At 39.6% G+C, this 18,260-nt stretch overlaps 1 protein-coding gene across 2 annotated transcripts in view; it reads left to right on the top strand.

Moving 5' to 3' along the window:
* LOC131225793 (E3 ubiquitin-protein ligase KEG) overlaps positions 1-8,126 on the top strand; it is a 52,233-nt gene extending 44,107 nt beyond the window's left edge. For both annotated transcript variants that reach the window (XM_058221387.1, XM_058221386.1), the window contains 4 exons: positions 4,723-5,056; positions 5,146-5,334; positions 5,438-5,743; positions 6,428-8,126. In XM_058221387.1, the coding sequence (XP_058077370.1) occupies positions 4,723-5,056; positions 5,146-5,334; positions 5,438-5,743; positions 6,428-7,666 (2,068 nt within the window). In that variant the 3' untranslated portion in view covers positions 7,667-8,126. The remainder of the gene's footprint in view (positions 1-4,722; positions 5,057-5,145; positions 5,335-5,437; positions 5,744-6,427) is intronic.
* Positions 8,127-18,260: the final 10,134 nt, after the last annotated feature.

The following is an 18,260-nucleotide window of genomic DNA, read 5'->3' as shown; positions in this document are numbered from 1 at the left end:
AGTCATCTTCTTCTTCCATATCTGTACGTAATAATACTTCGTCAAAATCCAATGGTGGATCTTCAGCTTGATCATTATCATCTCCTCCTATCTCCTCAATCTCTTCAATGGGTTGACTGCTACTACTTACCCCCCCCCCCCCCCCCATCCTTCACCTTTGAGTGGTACCTTCTCCAGGTGCCAATCTATATCCGACATCTTCAACTTGCGCCCATGTCAGGTCCTCTTCAGCAAATACTGGATCCTCCGTCTCTACGAGCCACTCGTTATCTGCATCCAACTCATCTAAGCAGATATGGTCAAAGAAACCAGACTTTTCTTTCCTAGTTTGGAATCGTTTTCGCAATTTTGTATTGTATTAGACGAAAACTAAGTCGTTGAGCTTTTTTTGCTTAAGGCGATTCATTTTCTTGGGATGAATCTGCATGAAAGAAAACACATTTGGCATTAGCTATTTAGGAAATTAATTAAACTAACGCCTTACACTAAAAAATTGAAGTTTACAATTATTAAACTTGCCGTCTCGAACGTGCTCGAATTGCGCTCACAACCACTTGCAGAATACGTGAGTCCAAGAATCCTCATAGCCAGCTTCTTTAGGGCTGAATCCTTCCTATTCAAGTCCACTCCATAGGTAGCCCACCAGTCAGCTGAGAAAAACAGTTTAAGTAGGTTAGAGTTAGAGTCACTTTGTAGATTACATTGTAAAAAAACTATTTGTAAGACTAGCATTCATAGTAAGTAACTGGGTAATTTCATTGTCTGATGCCTGATGACGATATCCCTTGAGAATATGCTCTCACTCTTTGTATAGAAGTCCAGTAAAGTTGAGATGTTGTCCTGTTCTTCTCTATCCGGAGTCATTCTTTCCAACACATCAATAAATCCAACCATATGTATAGTAAGTGTTTTTTTTAGATTAGCAGAAGTGAATAAATAGGCTGGGTTAAGTGTGTAAGCAGCTGAATATAATGGAGATGACATTTGGCTGCCTCATCTTCTATCTATAATATCTATAATCGGCTTGTAATCACGGTCTTTATAGTTAAAATAGTCAATGATTTTATTTCTCGCCCTCTCCATTGCATCATATATGTAACCCATTGCAGCTTTCTCAATCCCATCCACCAATCGCAACATAGTGATTAAGGGCTCGGATGCTTGTAACTCTTTTACTACTTGTGTCCAAAAACTTTGGGAAATGATTGTTTGTTAAAATTGTTTCCTTTTAGCCTTCTTTGACTAAGGCCCACTTGTAAAATTGGCTGACACTACAAAGCTTCTAAGTTCTGATTTTATTTTATTTTATTTTATTTTTTTTTTTTATTTTTTTTTGCATGTTATCTTTATAGTATTAAAAAGGCTGTAGTGAAATGGGTGACTGCTGAACGTAGCAACTTACCTCCAATGTGTTTTCTCATTCGACTAAGAAGAAGGACATGTTTGTACATAAAGACCATAATTTTTCTAGCCCTTGCAATCACATTTATAAATAACCTACCTATATCTTCTAACATAAGATCAACACAATGGACCACACAGGGGGTCAAAAATAAACGAAGCCTCTTCTCCATAAGAAGACGGTCGACTATTATATATGAGGCTATGTTGACTGTAATTACTTGTATAATGTATTCATCACATATTTCCTCAACTAAAATATCTAGTAAGCTAAACAAGTATTCTCCAGTATGTGAATGACCGGATGCATCCACAGACTTTAAGAACATTGTCTCAGCTGGACAATTTACCAGAAAGTTAACGAGAGATCGACCAGATCTATCGGTCCATCCATCGGCCGTGAGTGAACGGCCATATGTTTTTCATGATTTCTTATATTCAGTTATAACGGATTGTGTATAATCAACTTCGGTTTTTAGGCACGTCTTCCTCATTTCATGCTATGAAGGAGGTTTAAGCCCAGGTACAAATTGACCTATAGCCTCAACCATAAGTTTGAAGCTTCTCAATTTAACGACGTTGAAGGTAGTGTCGGTTTGGTAAAACCACTTAGCAATATATTGAATGGTAGTTTTCCTATCTTTCTGTTTATACCGGTTTTGTAAAGTTGTTTGAGCCGGCCTTTTGCCCTGCCCCCTTTGGTCGACTACATCCTCGGGGTGTGGTCTACACCATCTATTCATGGGCCCATGCCCTCGGGCTCTTTTCGAGACCGTTGGTTGTGGTTGTGGTCTAGACTGACCTGTCGAAGTAGGGGGAGTGAGACTAGCTTCATCTACATTAACTACGTTTATATCTTCATATGTGTCTCGTTATATATATTCCTCGTGACGTAGGGCACCATCGCATCTCTTTCTTGATTGTTTATCCATATACTCCATAATCTCTCTTCGGATTTATTGAGTAGTTTTGTTGCATGTTTTTGCATTTGAACCCGGTAAATGTGCAAGGTGTTGCTTGTGCTACGCAATGCCACCGGAACCCACATACCCACGTAACTCACATACTATGTAAGTCTTATCCGAAGCACTATGATAGTGCCCATCATTGTTATCAAATGCGATCGCATATGCGCATACTGTTGATCAAATCGCATATGCCATGATGGCATATGCGATCTTGGCAAGTATGCCATGGCATACTTTTATATGCGATAAATATGCGATTGCATATGCGAGTATGCGATCGCATACTGCATATGCGATCGCATATTTCCCAATAGCCAAGAGCAGAAGATTTATATTTATATTTTTTATTTTTTCAAATTGGAGAACTTTTGCCTATAATTAGGCACTCATATCCCCTCCATTTTCACTATTCTTTACTCCAAAAGCTCTAAATCTCTTACTCTTTTTCTCTTACACCTCTTTCTTTCTTACTCTAATCTCTCTACAATTATTTCAATTATGTTTATTTTTGTGCTTACTTTTTGTAAATTAAGTTGTAAGTTATAACTTGTAAGTTGTTTCAAGTTATCCATTTATCATTAAAATTTCTTTGTTTGAAGTTTACAATAATTAGTTATCTTTTAATGTAGCTTGTTGATTGTTTTTTTAAAATTTATATAATATAATATAAGTAATTAAATATATCACTTATTGAAACACTCAAACTATAATGAAATAAGTAAAATAACCCAATCCAATCATGTCTACTAATTAGACGAGTTTCGCTCTTCTTTTTTTTTTTTTTTTTTTAAAATAGAATTTTTAGAATTTTATTTATTTATTTTTGTTTATTTTTATTTTTTGATAAAAAAATATGCCATGGCATATGCGATTGTGCGATCGCATATGCGAACAGCATATGTTGATCGCATGCAATCGTGTATGCAATTTGACAACATTGGTGCCCATACTTCCAACCCGGGTTATTCAACTTGGATTTCAAAGAGAAAGATTGGGAAGTGGTGTGTGTATTGATTGTAAGTTGTAAACTAGTACTAAAAAGTAAAAACGAAAGTAAAGACAAGACTAAACAGTCAAGAGACTAAAGAGATGGGGGGGAAGAGAGAGAGAGAGAGAGAGAGAGAGAGAGAGAGAGAGAGAGAGAGAGAGAGAGAGTTACACTTACACTTACACTAGTAGTAGAAAGGGAGAGGGAAAAGAAAAGGAGAGAGAGAAAGTTACACACATGCACTTGTAGTAAAAGGGGGGAGAGAGAGATTTACAAACAATTACAAAAATACAAATTCTTTACTTTTGACTAAAGTCTTGAGTCTTGAGTTTTGAGTCTTGAGAGAATGTTGTAGACTTGTATTGTACTCTTGTAAGTTGCAACTTGTAACTTGTAAGTTGTGTTGTAAGTAACAAACTAAAAAAAATATTAGAACTTAGAACTTGGAAGAAACCCAAACTATAACAAACTAACTTGCAACTTGTAAGTTGAGTCTCTTGACTCTTGAATGTAAAGAAAGAGCGATAGAAAAAGAGAGTGGTGGATTTATGAATATGATTATGATATTTAGAACTTGGAAGAAACAAGAAAGAGAGTTCAATTTCGATGTAATCTTGAATCGTACTTGCTTTACTTCCTTGATTCTTGATTTTCGAATCCTTATCCCTTGATTGAAACTTCAAACTTGAAAGAAATATGAATGGAGCTTGGGCCTTGGAATTATCTAAGAGAGACTGAGAGTGTAAAAGAATAGAAAATAGAGATAGAGAGTTTGAACTTTGAGTTAATGTAGGAGTGTTTTGAATGCCCTTTTATAGACTAAAAATACAGATTTTTTTTTTTTTTATTTAAAATTCCCAACGGTCAGAAAATGGTCAGATTTCTGACCGTTGGCGAATATGCAATCGCATATGCTGTATGCGATCGCATCCATCACAATGCGATTGCATATTCTCGCATATGTGGCATATGCGATCGCATATGTGCGGAAATCGCATATGCCACTGTTGCATATGCGATTTCCACTTTAGTGTGCGCATATGTGATCGCATATGCGAATGTGTGATCGCACATGACAACACTGACATTTATCATCTGACTATGGATTTGATCCAGATCATCAATCAAGACAATCTGAACGGTTGGATTATTTAAATCTTTGATCAGGCAGTTTGTCTGACCATCTGATTGCATCACTTATTGAAGACTTGAGCTCCATGTTCTCTTTTTGAAGCATTTTAAGATCAGTTGCCTTCACGTTTTGGATACAGCCGAGGTCTTTGCTCACTATGTTCCAGCTATTGCTTGTTGGTTATCTCTTCCGTGCTTTTTTATACATGTTAAAAAATGGTCTTCTTGTACCAGGTATGGATGGCGCGGTCAATCTCGTGACAGCATTGGAACGGTACTCTGCGTTGATGATGATGGGATTCTGCGTGTTGGCTTTCCTGGAGCATCTAGGGGATGGAAAGCTGATCCTGCAGAAATGGAAAGGGTTGAAGAATTCAAGGTCGGTGACTGGGTTCGTATTCGTCCCTCTCTAACAACTGCAAAACATGGTTTGGGATCTGTCACACCTGGAAGCATTGGGATCGTGTACTGCATCAGACCAGATAATAGCCTATTGTTGGAACTGAGCTATCTACAAGGTCCATGGCACTGTGAACCAGAGGAGGTTGAACCTGTAGAACCATTCAGGGTAAAAGAAGATATTACACCATGTCTCATTTTCTACGAGTTGGTTTTGTCCATTTCTGCTTTTACCTTATGTTCTCTTTGATTTTCCAGATTGGTGACCAAGTTTGTGTGAAGAGATCTGTTGCTGAGCCGAGATATGCATGGGGTGGTGAGACGCATCACAGCGTAGGAACAATAAGCGAGATAGAGAGTGATGGTCTACTCATAATTGAAATTCCAAATCGGCCCATTCCATGGCAAGCTGATCCTTCTGACATGGAAAAGGTGGAGAATTTTAAGGTAGTGTCTGATCGTTGATTCCTATTCTTCTGTATGAACTAAAAAAATGTTGCATCTCATTTCTGTTATTCTGGATGTGCCTTCATGTATCTGCTGTGCGCAGGTTGGGGATTGGGTCAGAGTGAAAACATCTGTATCATCACCAAAATTTGGATGGGAGGATGTTACACGTAACAGCATTGGACTAATTCATAGCCTTGAGGAGGATGGTGATATGGGTGTGGCCTTTTGCTTCAGGAGCAAGCCTTTCTGTTGCTCTGTGACTGACATGGAGAAAGTGCCACCTTTTGAAGTAGGACAAGAGATTCATGTGATGCCGTCAATTTCTCAGCCACGTCTTGGATGGTCAAATGAAACTGCGGCTACTATTGGCAAGATCTCAAGGATAGACATGGATGGGACACTGAATGTGAGTTTTTTGTAGCTTTATATATATATATATATATATAGCGTGGCAATGCATGCTATTTGCTGGGCATGTCTGAAATATTTAGGGTGCATATGAATAAAACCTATTTAAGGAAGCACTGGTGTAGCAAACGCTACTTTCTGACTGGTTTAGGGTTTGTGAAACTTCTACACAGATGTAGAAGAAGCAACTTTCTGATTGTTTTAGGGTTTGTGGAACTTCTACTCTTGAGTAGAAATTCCACAAATACTGTAAGTGGCAATATTTTTGTTCCTTGTTGGATTCCCTCCCCCAAAAAATCCAGCCATCACTGAGCGTTACATTTTGACATTTAAAAAAAAAAAAATGTATTTAAAAATTTTTCCCTATTGGGCTGGAGCGAAATAATTGATACTTCTGTAATTCTTAGGAATCAAGAGGGAGGGTTGCTGACAGGGCACTTATTTTGTTAGGGAATGGGCTACCTAATGCGGTTTGTTAGTTTAATTCTTGCTGGGTTTGTCTTGTAAAGTTCTGGGGTCTTTGTTTTGTTGTTTTCTGTCTTTTCTTCTCTATTGTGTTTGTTTTTGTTTTTGTTTTTGGCCATTGGCCCAATAAAATTATCATCTTTCCAAAAAAAAAAAACCCCTGTTTTAAGCTTTTGTCAGAGCTCTACTTCAAAGTCAGTTGCTTTTTGTTGTTTAGGTAAAGGTGGCTGGGAGAGCTAGCTTGTGGAAAGTTGCACCTGGAGATGCAGAACGGCTTTCGGGGTTTGATGTTGGTGACTGGGTCCGTTTGAAGCCAAGTTTTGGTACGAGACCTAGTTACGATTGGAATGGCATTAGCAAAGAAAGCTTAGCCGTGGTGCACAGTGTTCAGGATAGTGGTTATTTGGAATTGGCCGGATGTTTCCGAAAAGGGAGGTGGATGACACATTACACTGATGTTGAAAAGGTAGCATGCTTGAAGATTGGACAACATGTCCGGTTCCGTGCTGGGATCGTTGAGCCACGTTGGGGGTGGAGGGACACCTCTCCCGATTCCCGTGGCATTATTACTGGTGTTCATGCAGATGGAGAATTGAGGGTGGCATTTTTTGGCATGTCAGGACTGTGGAAAGGGGATCCTGCTGATCTTGAGAAGGAGGATATGTTCGAGGTGGGAGAGTGGGTGAGAATCAGAGACGATGCTAATGGGTGGAAGTCGCTGAAGCCCGGGAGCATTGGTATTGTACAAGGAATAGGCTATGCAGAAGGGGATGTGTGGGATGGAAATGTACTCGTTGGGTTTTGCGGGGAGCAGGAAAGGTGGGCAGGCCCAGCTTCCCAGCTAGAAAAAGTGGATGAACTGGCGGTTGGGCTGCGGGTGAGGGTGAGGCCATGTGTGAAGCAACCACGATTCGGGTGGTCAGGCCACAGCCATGCAAGCATTGGGACCATATCTGCAATAGATGCGGATGGAAAGCTGAGGATATATACGCCAGCAGGCTCGAAGGCATGGATGCTGGATCCCGCTGAGGTTGAGAGGGTGGAGGAAGAGGAAATTTCTATAGGTGACTGGGTAAGGGTGAGGCCATCCGTATCAACTCCGACTCACCAGTGGGGGGAAGTCAGCCAGACGAGCATCGGTGTGGTGCATAGGATAGAAGATGGGGAGCTACTAGTGGCGTTCTGTTTCTTGGAGAGGCTATGGGTATGCAAGGCATGGGAGATGGAGCGGGTGAGAGCGTTTAAGACAGGAGACAAGGTGAGAATAAGAAGGGGATTGGTGACGCCGAGGTGGGGTTGGGGGATGGAGACATACGCGAGCAAAGGTGAGGTGGTGGGTGTGGATGCAAATGGTAAGCTAAGGATCAAGTTCAGATGGAGAGAAGGGAGGTTGTGGGTTGGTGACCCGGCGGATATTGTTCTCAATGATGAAAACAGTGAGAGCCCTTCCTTGTAGGGGGGGTTGATCAATGCACATTCTAATATGTTCCTTTTGGTTTGTAGTAATATATGTCATTCTGCATCTTCCTTTCTTGACCATTTCATTCGTTCAGCTTTGGCTCGATCGGCAGAGCAGCTGTGATGCCTGATCGTCTATCTGTTGGTCGCACACAATAAAGAGGGCCGCTGCCGTTGGTTACGAGCTGGGAGTTGCTCGGAGAAGACAGGTGAGTGAGATAGATGAGGAGAGGATGGCCGGCACATTTACTGTTGCTATCAAATCAAGAGATGAAGAGAGGTTATATATACATACATATCTGATTATATTGTAGGTTGTATTCATATTTCTCATGTATGTAGGGTTGAGGTTTATATTTCTGATAGATGATGGTTTATGTATTTATTCTTAAGTATGTACAAATTAAACTCATGTCCTCTCTTTGTGAGTTATGGCAACTTTTGAGCATTTGATCTTCTTTTTTTTTTTTCCTTACTCTTTTATATTTGTGTCTTTTAGGGTCGGATAAGCAAGCATAGGAAGGAACTCTCTTCAACTGATTTTTTTTTTTTTTTCTGGTAATCCTCTGTTAATAATGCGCCATTTTATGACGTCCCTGCGGTAAACTAAGAACAATTCACCAGATTAATTAATTTTCAGAGTCTCTGTATGGGAGGGCATTCTGTAAGTTTGAAATCAACTTCAGGTTATTGTCTGGTCGAGTCCACCAAGGGCCTTGACTAGAGATATCTTCCCGGGGTTTGGGGTTTCTTCCGGGTGCATATGGACCGATGGCATCAATGGTCCCATGAGGGAGTTCTCTTTTGGAGCAACAGGGTAATTAGAGCATCAGCCCACCATATGCATAGGCGCACCTTGAATATTGGTTCGAGCAAACTTGCTGCTATTAAGGAGATTTGCACTGTTCTTTTATTTTTATTTACATCTTGTTAAATTTTCCATGATGTGTGCTATACTAACGATCCCCACCAGCTCCTTATTAGAGATTGTTGTGCACCCTTACCTGGCATCTCCATCCACCACGGTCCATTTATCTTGCGAGGATCAGCACGGTTGGGGTTGTGGGCCACCACATGCATGGACCGTATGCTTCTGCATTAAAATTGCGGTTCAAATATGCTGTTCAAAAAAACAAAAAAAAAAACAAAAAAAAAAAAAAACAAACCAAAAAAAAGAACAGGGAAATAAGATGTGGTGTTATACAGAGTTCTAAAAGTCGATAACGAGCCTGACTGTGTTGGGACTCTATAAGATTCGTTAGAGACTGGCCATTCATTTATTTATACCATTTGGGACAAACACATTGAAGAAAATTCACCCTGATGGGATGAGCCTATCCCTTTCAAAATGGGCCATCTTTTATAAGCCATAGAACAGATGGTTAGCTTGAGAAACACAAAGTGAGATATATTAAATAGATGTTTCGAGATGATGATTGGACCTATTTTTGTTTCCACGAACAACCTTGACCGTTCATTTTACATGCAATTGATCAGATGTTTAGGATCATCCAATTGGTGTGATATTTGCACCATGGTTCACATCCAATTGTCCTATTGGAGCGGATTGTATCCTGCCCCCCCTGAATGCGGATTGCATGCTGGCACTGCCCAATAGCAACTATGGGCCCTACCATGATGTATGTGTTTTATCCATGCTGTCCATCAATTTTCTAGATAATTTTAGGACATGAGCCCAAAAACAGAGCAGATCCAAATCTCAGGTGGACCACATCACAGGGAGCAGTGGTGATTGAGCGCCCACCATTAAAAACTTCTCGAGAGCCACAAAAGTTTTGGATCAAGTTGATATTTGTGTTTTCCCTGCATCCAGGGGTCATGTGTGACCTAATCAACAGGTTTTATGGAAATAAACATGAGTGCGCCCTAGGAAGTTTGTAATGGTGGGCAGAAATTATTATATCCTCTATTCAAAAGAGGAGTGTAATGGTATCAGAAACATCTAACTCTCCACTGTTTCCTGTGGTGTGGTCCACCTGCGATTTGGATCTGCCTCTTGTAAAATGAACAGGAAAAATGGATAGATAGCATGGATAAAACACATACATCATTGTGGGGCTTTGTGGGAACCACATTGATGTATTATTTTGTATCCTCGCAGTTCATCCGTTTTTCAGGTCATTTTTGGACATGAAAATCCTAGGATCAAGTGGACCACAAAACAGAAAGCAGCTGTGATAATGCTGCCCACCGTTGAGACCTTCCTAGGGCTACCATTATCTTTATTATCCATCTAACCTGTTCATAAGGTCACATGGACCTGGATGAAGGGAAAACACATATATCAGCTTGATCAAAACTACCGTGGCTTCCAAGAAGTTTTTAACTGTAGGCATTCAATCCCCACTATGTGGTCCATCTGAGCCTTGGATCTCCTCATTTTTCGGCTCATAACCTAAAATGACCTGGGAAAATGAGTGGACGGTGTGGATAAAACTCCTACATCATGGTGGGTCCTACAGAGTGCTGCCTGGATCGAGTGCAGGACGCAATCCACTTTCACAAAAGCTTCCGCATTTGGGAGCGGATTAGGCGTTACTGAGTAACACGTTAGTCGGTGTCACCCTTACGGCGTGGGACCGACCTTGATGATTTTTATTTTTATTTGTATATCCAAACCGTCCATCCGTTTTTCAAGATCATTTTAGGATGTAATTCCAAAACTTAAGTAGATCCAAATCTTAGATGGACCACACTACTGGAAACATAGGTGAATGACTATTAAAAACTTTTCGTGACCTACAAAATTTTTGGATCAATCTGAACTTTGAATTTTTCCTCCATCCGGGTCTGCTTTACCTTATCAACCGGTTGGATGGCAAATAAACACTATGGTGGGCCCTTGGAAGTTTTTAACGGTGTGGCTGTTGAATCATCACCGTTTCCTGTGCTGTGGTTCACCTGAGATTTGGATCTGCTTAATTTTTGGAACCATGTCCTCAAGTGGGCTGGAAAAAAGAACGGATTGACAGCGTGGACATACGAAAATCATGAAGGTGGGTCCCTCGGCAATGGTAACACCCACTGCTAAGGTGTTACCCGGGTAACGACCAAATCCACTCCCTTGGTAACGTCCCTATCAAGGTGGGGACGTTAGCATCCTTTATTTACCACCGTAATCTCATATTTCCCCCAGAATGTTCCCAAACTTTACTTTCCAAGATTAAACCAGTCTTTTTTCTGCACGAAAATATCACTGTATTTCAAACCCATTTTCTATATTTTTCTCTCCTCTCCACTCCTACAAAAATCCATTTTCGGCAAAAAAAAAAAAAAAAAAACTTATTTTCTTGATTCTTCTCTCCTCTTCATGTAGCAATATCTCTCTACCTAAAATTTATTTTCTGGAATTTTCTATCATCTTCATACAACAATACCTATCTACCTAAAATTCATTTTCTAAAATCTTCTCTCATTTTCATATAAAAACACCCTTCCACTGAACTGTTATTTCTTTGTCTTCATTGTAGTTTGTCAAGAAATGACAAAAATGATGCCTTCATCGAAGGAAACACACACTACAGGTATATTTGAATAAATTGTCCTAATCCCTAAACAATTTTTTTTTTGTGGGCCATAGAAGTTTTGGATAAAGCTTGTATCTGTATTCTCCATTCATCCATATCTACATGATCCTATGAACAGACTGAATGACAAATGAAACATCACTGTGGGGCCTATCAAGGTTTCAACGGTGGAAATGATTATCCCCACCGTTTCCTATGGTATGATCCACTTGATCTTTGAATATGCTATGATTTTGGTATCAACCCCTTGAATTAGATGGAAAAACAGATGTATGGCCTGGATAGACGACATACATTCAAGGTGGGCCCAACTCAGTTTACTCAATTTCACGTTAGGCTCGCTCAATCTCATTTTTGGCTCGCTCAAATTCATTTGAAGCTCGCTCAATTACATGTTAGGCTCACTCGATTTCATGTTAGGCTCGTTCAATTTCATTTGAAGCTCGCTCATTTTCATGTTAGGCTTGTTCAATTTCATTTGAAGCGCGCTTAATTTCATGTTAGGCTCCCTCAATTTTATGATAGGCTCGTTCAATGTCATTTGAAGCTCGCTCAATTTCATGTTAGGCTCGTTCAATTTCATTTGAAGCTCGCTTAATTTCATTTGAAGCTCGCTCAATTTCATGTTAGGCTCACTCAATTTCTTTTGAACCTCCTTCAATTTCATGTGAAGCTCACTCAATTTCATGTTAAGCTCGCTCAATTTCATTTGAAGCTCTTTCAATTTCATGTTAGGGTCGCTCAATTTCATGTTAGGCTCGTTAAATTTCATTTGAAGCTCGTTCAGTTTCATTTGAAGCTCGCTCAATTTCATATTAGGCTCGCTCAATTATCTGTAGTTGTGTGTACTTTTTGCTATAGAATCAATGGCTACGGATTAGATTAGTAGCCATAGAGATAATGACTATCAATCTAATGAAGCAATGGTTACACTACCAATGGCTACGGGTATTCTACGGTTATAATTCGTAGCTATATGTATTTAGCTACGGCCTTTAGCCTTTTATTGACAGTGGACGGTGTCACCGTGATATCCATGGTGCCACCGTGGACAAGACAGAGTCTCACGGTGCCACTATGAAAGCAAGGGTATTTTTGTCTGCAAATAGTGTCTGTATAGAATGGTTTGGTCTTAGAAAGTAAAGTTTGGGAGCATTTTAAAAAGCCGGTGAGTAAAATTTAAGACTTACAGTGGGAAAAATCTCTTATTTAAAGGCAAGAAGGCACATAAATTTGACAGCCAAAACCCAGCGAGTCTGGGGTAACAGCTTAGTGGGGTGAGTACATGACCTTGGCCCACCTCGATGTATGTGTTTCATATTCATACGGAGCATCCATTTTGCCAGCTCATCTATTTCCTATGGTGTGGTCCACCTAAGATTTGGATGTGCTTCATTTTTTATACCATATCTTAAAATAAGCTGGTAAAATGGATAGACAATGTGAGAACTCACGTAATCCGGGTCCAGCCAAAATGGGCAACGCTGGTTGCGTGCTGGCTAGAAGTGTTGCAAAAAATATTGATTTTAATAAAAAAATATTTTAATAATATATAATATAAAAAGTTGTTTTGAAAAAACACTTTTCTGCAGGTTTTTTGGGAATAGTCCCACATGGAAAAGAGAAGAGAAAAACCTGTAGTTTATATGAAGGATGTGGAGTATTATAATATTTACCTACCTAGTCTGTGGACTATGGACCTTGCGTGTTCTAGTGCGTAGCACTGGAACACCCGCGCGCGCGCTCGGGCTTGGGCACGGGCTCAGGCTCGGGCTCGGGCTTGGTGTGAGGGTGTGGGCGTGGGCATGTGAGGCAGTGTGGCTGTAGTGGTGTACTTCGCACGTCCGCATCGTGTCGTAGAGGGTCGCTCCTTCGCGACCTTGAGCGAACCGGAGCGAGTCACGGGCGACTAAGTGGCTATGGCGGGTTGCTGGTTAGCAGAGAGACTAAAGGACTAAGAGAGAAATCTCTCAGTATAAATAGAGGGACTGAAAAGAGCTGTTGCAGTAGAAACTGTAACAGCTGAGCCATTAGTGCAGGGTCCAGCTGTAACTGCTGCATGGCTAGCCCAACAGCTAGAAAACGGCTAGCTGTTGTCTCACAACAGTCAGCATGCAGCAGCTTAATGGCTCATGCACAACAGTCAGAAAACGGCCATAAAACGGCTAGTTTTCCAACAGCCAGAAATGGCTTAATGGAATTTAAGTCTCTAGACCATAACCCCCTAGCCACCATAGCCTATAAAAGGAGGACCTGGATGGGTTTCCAAACCATCTCAACTCACTCCAGCAAACCCATACGAACTGAGACAGCCAGCCCCTCTCCACTCATATATTCTAGTGTTTCCAGCAACATAGCAAGGCTTAAACCTTAGCTTGAAGAACAGACCAGCGGTGTGGTCTAGAACGGTTCAACTGAACCAGTGGCTGAAGATTTGAACTGACCTGTGCAGAAGTCAAAACTCTTTTTCTCTTCTTTTCTTCTTCTTTTGGGATTTTTTCCTTTATACTGTAATACTGCCAGAAAGTGTGTAATCGAGTTCCATTTGGTGAGCCTTCGTGTTTGCTGAACGCAGACCCACACTAGGCTCGTCATATCCTAGAAGCTATTTGCCTGTAACCTACGAGCTTACTCAATTCACTTGAGTAGGGGCAAATAACACTTTAAGGACAGCGTTTCAGACGTGCTTCAGCCTGTCCTGATTTTTGATTATTTTGCACTTTTCGGTTTCCACATTATACAGAAATACATTAATCTGTATATTTCCAACAAGAAGCCTTTAGTTACTTGAATAAAGTTGTAAATTTGAATCCAATTGCCATCTTTTATCTTTTGATTCTCACCTGGTAAGTGAGTAGACTGGACTTGGCTCACTCAACGAATCATGCTAAATTGAGACGGAGTCACATGCATGAGCTGAGTTACCTAGTGACTCGATTTGTAATCTTAGTGATTTCTATTGATTCTTTGGAGAAGTCAAGTCACTGAGTTGTTGAACTATGGCACATTTATTCTCTCGTTGTCAGTTTTCGGAGTAATACAAATTTGTAGAGAAAATGTCCTTCAATTGCCGACTCTTCACAAAATTACCAATAAAAGGGTTGAGTTGTTCTTGGACATTGATTTTGTGGACCCTATTTGAATTACTAGTCCCTCTCAACAACCATATTTATCACATCACCTTGATTGTTCCACCAAAGAATAGTAGAATGGATGGATGAGATTCTTTATAAATACAAGAGGACAAGCATTAATTGAGACCATACACTATGTAGGCCCCATTTGGAAGTCCACGTGTCTCCATAATCACTTTGATTAATGGTCCATATTGATAAAGGGAAAAAGGATAAGATGATTGTTCTAGGCTGTTCATCATGTGGGCACCACTCTTCAGTAGAGTTGTGCAGGAACTGAGTTAGCTTGCTTGACTCGACTCAACTCAAAACTGGATTCGATTCAAGTTGAGCTAATTTTTTGAGGGAGCTAGATTGAACTCGACTCGGCTCAGCTCGGAAATTGACTCGAATTTGACTCAGTTTGAATGGATTCAACTCCGATTGGGTTCACTTAGTATAAATATTTTGTATATATTTATATATTTAAAGGATTCAAGGACCGAGACGAGCTGAGTTTGAGCTAGGGTAGCTTGTTGGCCAAGCCGAGCCGAGCTGGGCTAAGCTCGACTCAGTTCAACTCGTGTACAACTCCTTTTTTTTTTTTTTAAAAGGTAAGCATAGAATTTATAACTTCCAAGAGACAAAAAGCCTAAAAATACATAGAGGAGCTACTAACACTAAGAAAAAAGCAAGGCAAAGCTTTCTCCTAAAACATTGGGAGAGCAAGAAAGAAAAAGCAAGAGGCCCCACATCCTGGGAGGAAAACAACACTAGGAAAGGGCCCACATCCCGAGTTAGAAGGAAGTCCAAAACTAGATACAGACACCCAAGACACTGGAACAGAAGGGGAGCCCACAACAAAGCACCCTGCACACCCAAAGTCAAGCAGCTGTCGAGGATACAACGACAATCAATGTCAGAATGAAATTGAGCAACTGGGCCAAGACGATGCAATCCGCAAAGGTCAGTGATTAGGCGCCGATGACACCTCGAGGCAGCACAAATAGAAAAACATAAGCTAGTGAGGCGAGTGGTGATAGATCTCACATACTGCCTCACTCTCCAAGAAGAGGTAGAAGAGTCTTCAATGGCTTTGGTAGCTGGAGCGTTATACACTTCGAGGGAAATATATGAAATATCCATAGATGTCAATTTAGAAAGGCCAATATATAGAATCTTTAGACATTTATTAGGAGGGTCAGGGTCCAAATCCTGAAGGGTAAAACCCTAGCAGACAAAATAGGAAGATGGGGGAAAACAGAGGCCCATATCATTGCCAATGGTATGGGAACATACAAGCTGCCACTTCCCAACCCAAGGAAGCTGAGGTAGGGGGAACGAAAAGCCTAAGACCCCTAGAGAAGGTAATAAGGAAATCTCAAAGGACCGAAATAGAGCTTAGTATATCTAATACAATGGAAGAATAAAAAGGGGCATCAATATTTACGTATAAACCCTACAGGTAATATCCTTATCATAAGAGTTCAAGAAAAACAAGTGCTAAGATGCATAGAGAGTCCGATCATCTCCATTGATGATGGATCCTTACATCAATGTTGATCATCACAGTTGACCATGGTTCCGATCACTAGTGGACCCATGATCAATAGTGATTAGAAAGATACAAAGAAGGATTTACATTCTCATGCAAACGTACATTTTATAATCAAGGGACACATGAGGTTACACATTTTGATTACCGTGTTCCAAAATGTGTGGCCCACCTAACATGATTACTAATATGTACACAATCACAATATTAATATACCACAATCAAGATTACAAAAATCTAAAATTTTATCATTATATATATATATATATATATATATATATCATCATCATCATCACCATAGCAAGAGATCTTAACTGTTAATGTAAAAAACAGACCACATCATTGGTTAGATCTCGCCAAAAAATCCCAAGTCACTTCTTAACACAATGGTCAATTAAATGTACTTAACAAGATACACTTAACCTTGAAGTGAAGTGATTTGGGCTTCTAATTTGGCCCATTTTAATTTGTGCATAAATATGGGGCATTTTATTGACTAGCCAACCACTCGTTCATAGCTAAGGGTATTTTTCAAAATAATGACATTCAGAATAAATATGAAAGTATCACTAAAACCATCAGAAAAATGAAGGTAGGATTAATGGGCTCAACCCTTAATTTTGAGTCCACAATGTAAGATAACGTGAATAACAATTATCAACATTATCTTGTTGTCCATTTCTCATTTTAATGCTTATGAATATTTTCAAATATAGGCCTCTACCATTAAAATAAAAAATTAAAAATTAAAAGAGAGTCCAAATTCAGTACTACAAGCCAAAATAAAATTCAGGCCCATAATCCTTTCATTCAGGCCCATTTTAAAAGCAACTCAGATCCTCTACTTTCTTTTCTCTTCCTCTTATAAAGGACCTGAATAATAATTTGCTTTAGGCTTTGTGATTGGCTGAAAGCCCACTCCTACATACCCAAGACAAGTTAGGCCTACTAACAGGCCCGATTCTAGGCCCAACTTCCTCTTTTCGTCTTCTTTTCTTCTCTCTCTATACTAGGGTTTAAACAGAAAACCCAACTTACAAAGAAGCCTATTGAAATGTACTCTCACTATCCTAATGAACTATAGGAACATCTCCATTTTGAGAAGTAGAACTCTTCTATGTGTAAGTAGCTTGAGACAAGCTTAAGAATTTTTTAGGCCGGTCCCTGATGATTTTTAGCTTAAGAATAAAGTTGGCTTCGCTAAGATCTTTCATCTCAAAATTTGAGAAAAGCCAATATTTAGTTATCATCAACAATTGCATGTCATTACCAGCCAACAGATATCGTCTACATATAGAGACAGTGTCAAAAAAAAAAAAAAAACTTTCAGACTATTTCATGTATACATAATGATCCTCTTAACTCATTGTGAACTCGAAAGTGATGTTGGCTAAGTGGAACCTCATGTACCATTGTCTTATTTCAGCTTATAAATAGATTGCAACAACTTGCAGATTTTTTTTGGATGCTTTTTATCTATATAGCCTATGAGTTGTTGCATATAAATCTCTTCATCCAAGTTAGCATTTAATAATGCGGTCTTTACATCCATTTGATATAACTCTGAGTCTAAACTTGTGACAATAAACAAAATCATGTGGATTAAGGAGAATTTTGTAACAGGTGAAAAAAATCTCCTCGTAATCATTGCTTTCTTTTTGTGTGAAACTTTTTGCAACCAATTATGCTTTATACCTATCGACTGTACTATTTTCCTTTCTTTTGATCTTGAGTACTCATTTGTTACTTATCACTTTACAATTGGAGGATAGATTTACAAGTTCCCAAACTTTATTCTTCTCCATGGACATGATCTTTTCAATCATAGCAATCACCCAATCAATCAAATTTGAAGACAACAACACATACTGATAAGAATGAAATTTATCATCATCAACCACAACACAAGAGAATGATTGGCCCTCAATATAGAAGTATCTTTGGGGAATCAATCCTCTTTCGTATCGGTGTAACTCAGGAACCTATTGAGATGTATTCCCACTATCCTGACGAACTTTAGGAGCATCTCCATTTTGAGAAGCAGAACTCTCACTTTCCTGAAATACATCGGGAATTTCAAAAAGTTCTATTGTAATATTTTGCTTTTTTCAGTTGTGGTATTTTTCTTTGACCAAGGTCACGTACTGAGATTTTATGTCAGTTCATCCTCCACTGTCCTCATAACTCAAGACAGTGGGAGTAAATCTTAGCAGACTCCTGAGTTACATCGAAGTGAAAGAGCATTGACTCCAAAGATACTTCGATATTAAGGGTCAATTCTTCTCTTGCGTTCCGGTTAACGATGATGAACCTGATTCTTATTAGGATACATTATTATCCTGACGAACTAGAAGGTCGGCACGAAAGAGTGGGCCT

Source organism: Magnolia sinica, chromosome 14, assembly GCF_029962835.1.
Source record: "Magnolia sinica isolate HGM2019 chromosome 14, MsV1, whole genome shotgun sequence".
Classification (NCBI taxonomy): Eukaryota; Viridiplantae; Streptophyta; class Magnoliopsida; order Magnoliales; family Magnoliaceae; genus Magnolia; species Magnolia sinica.
Note: the sequence above shows the minus strand (reverse complement) of the source record. Positions and strands in the feature narration are given on the sequence as shown.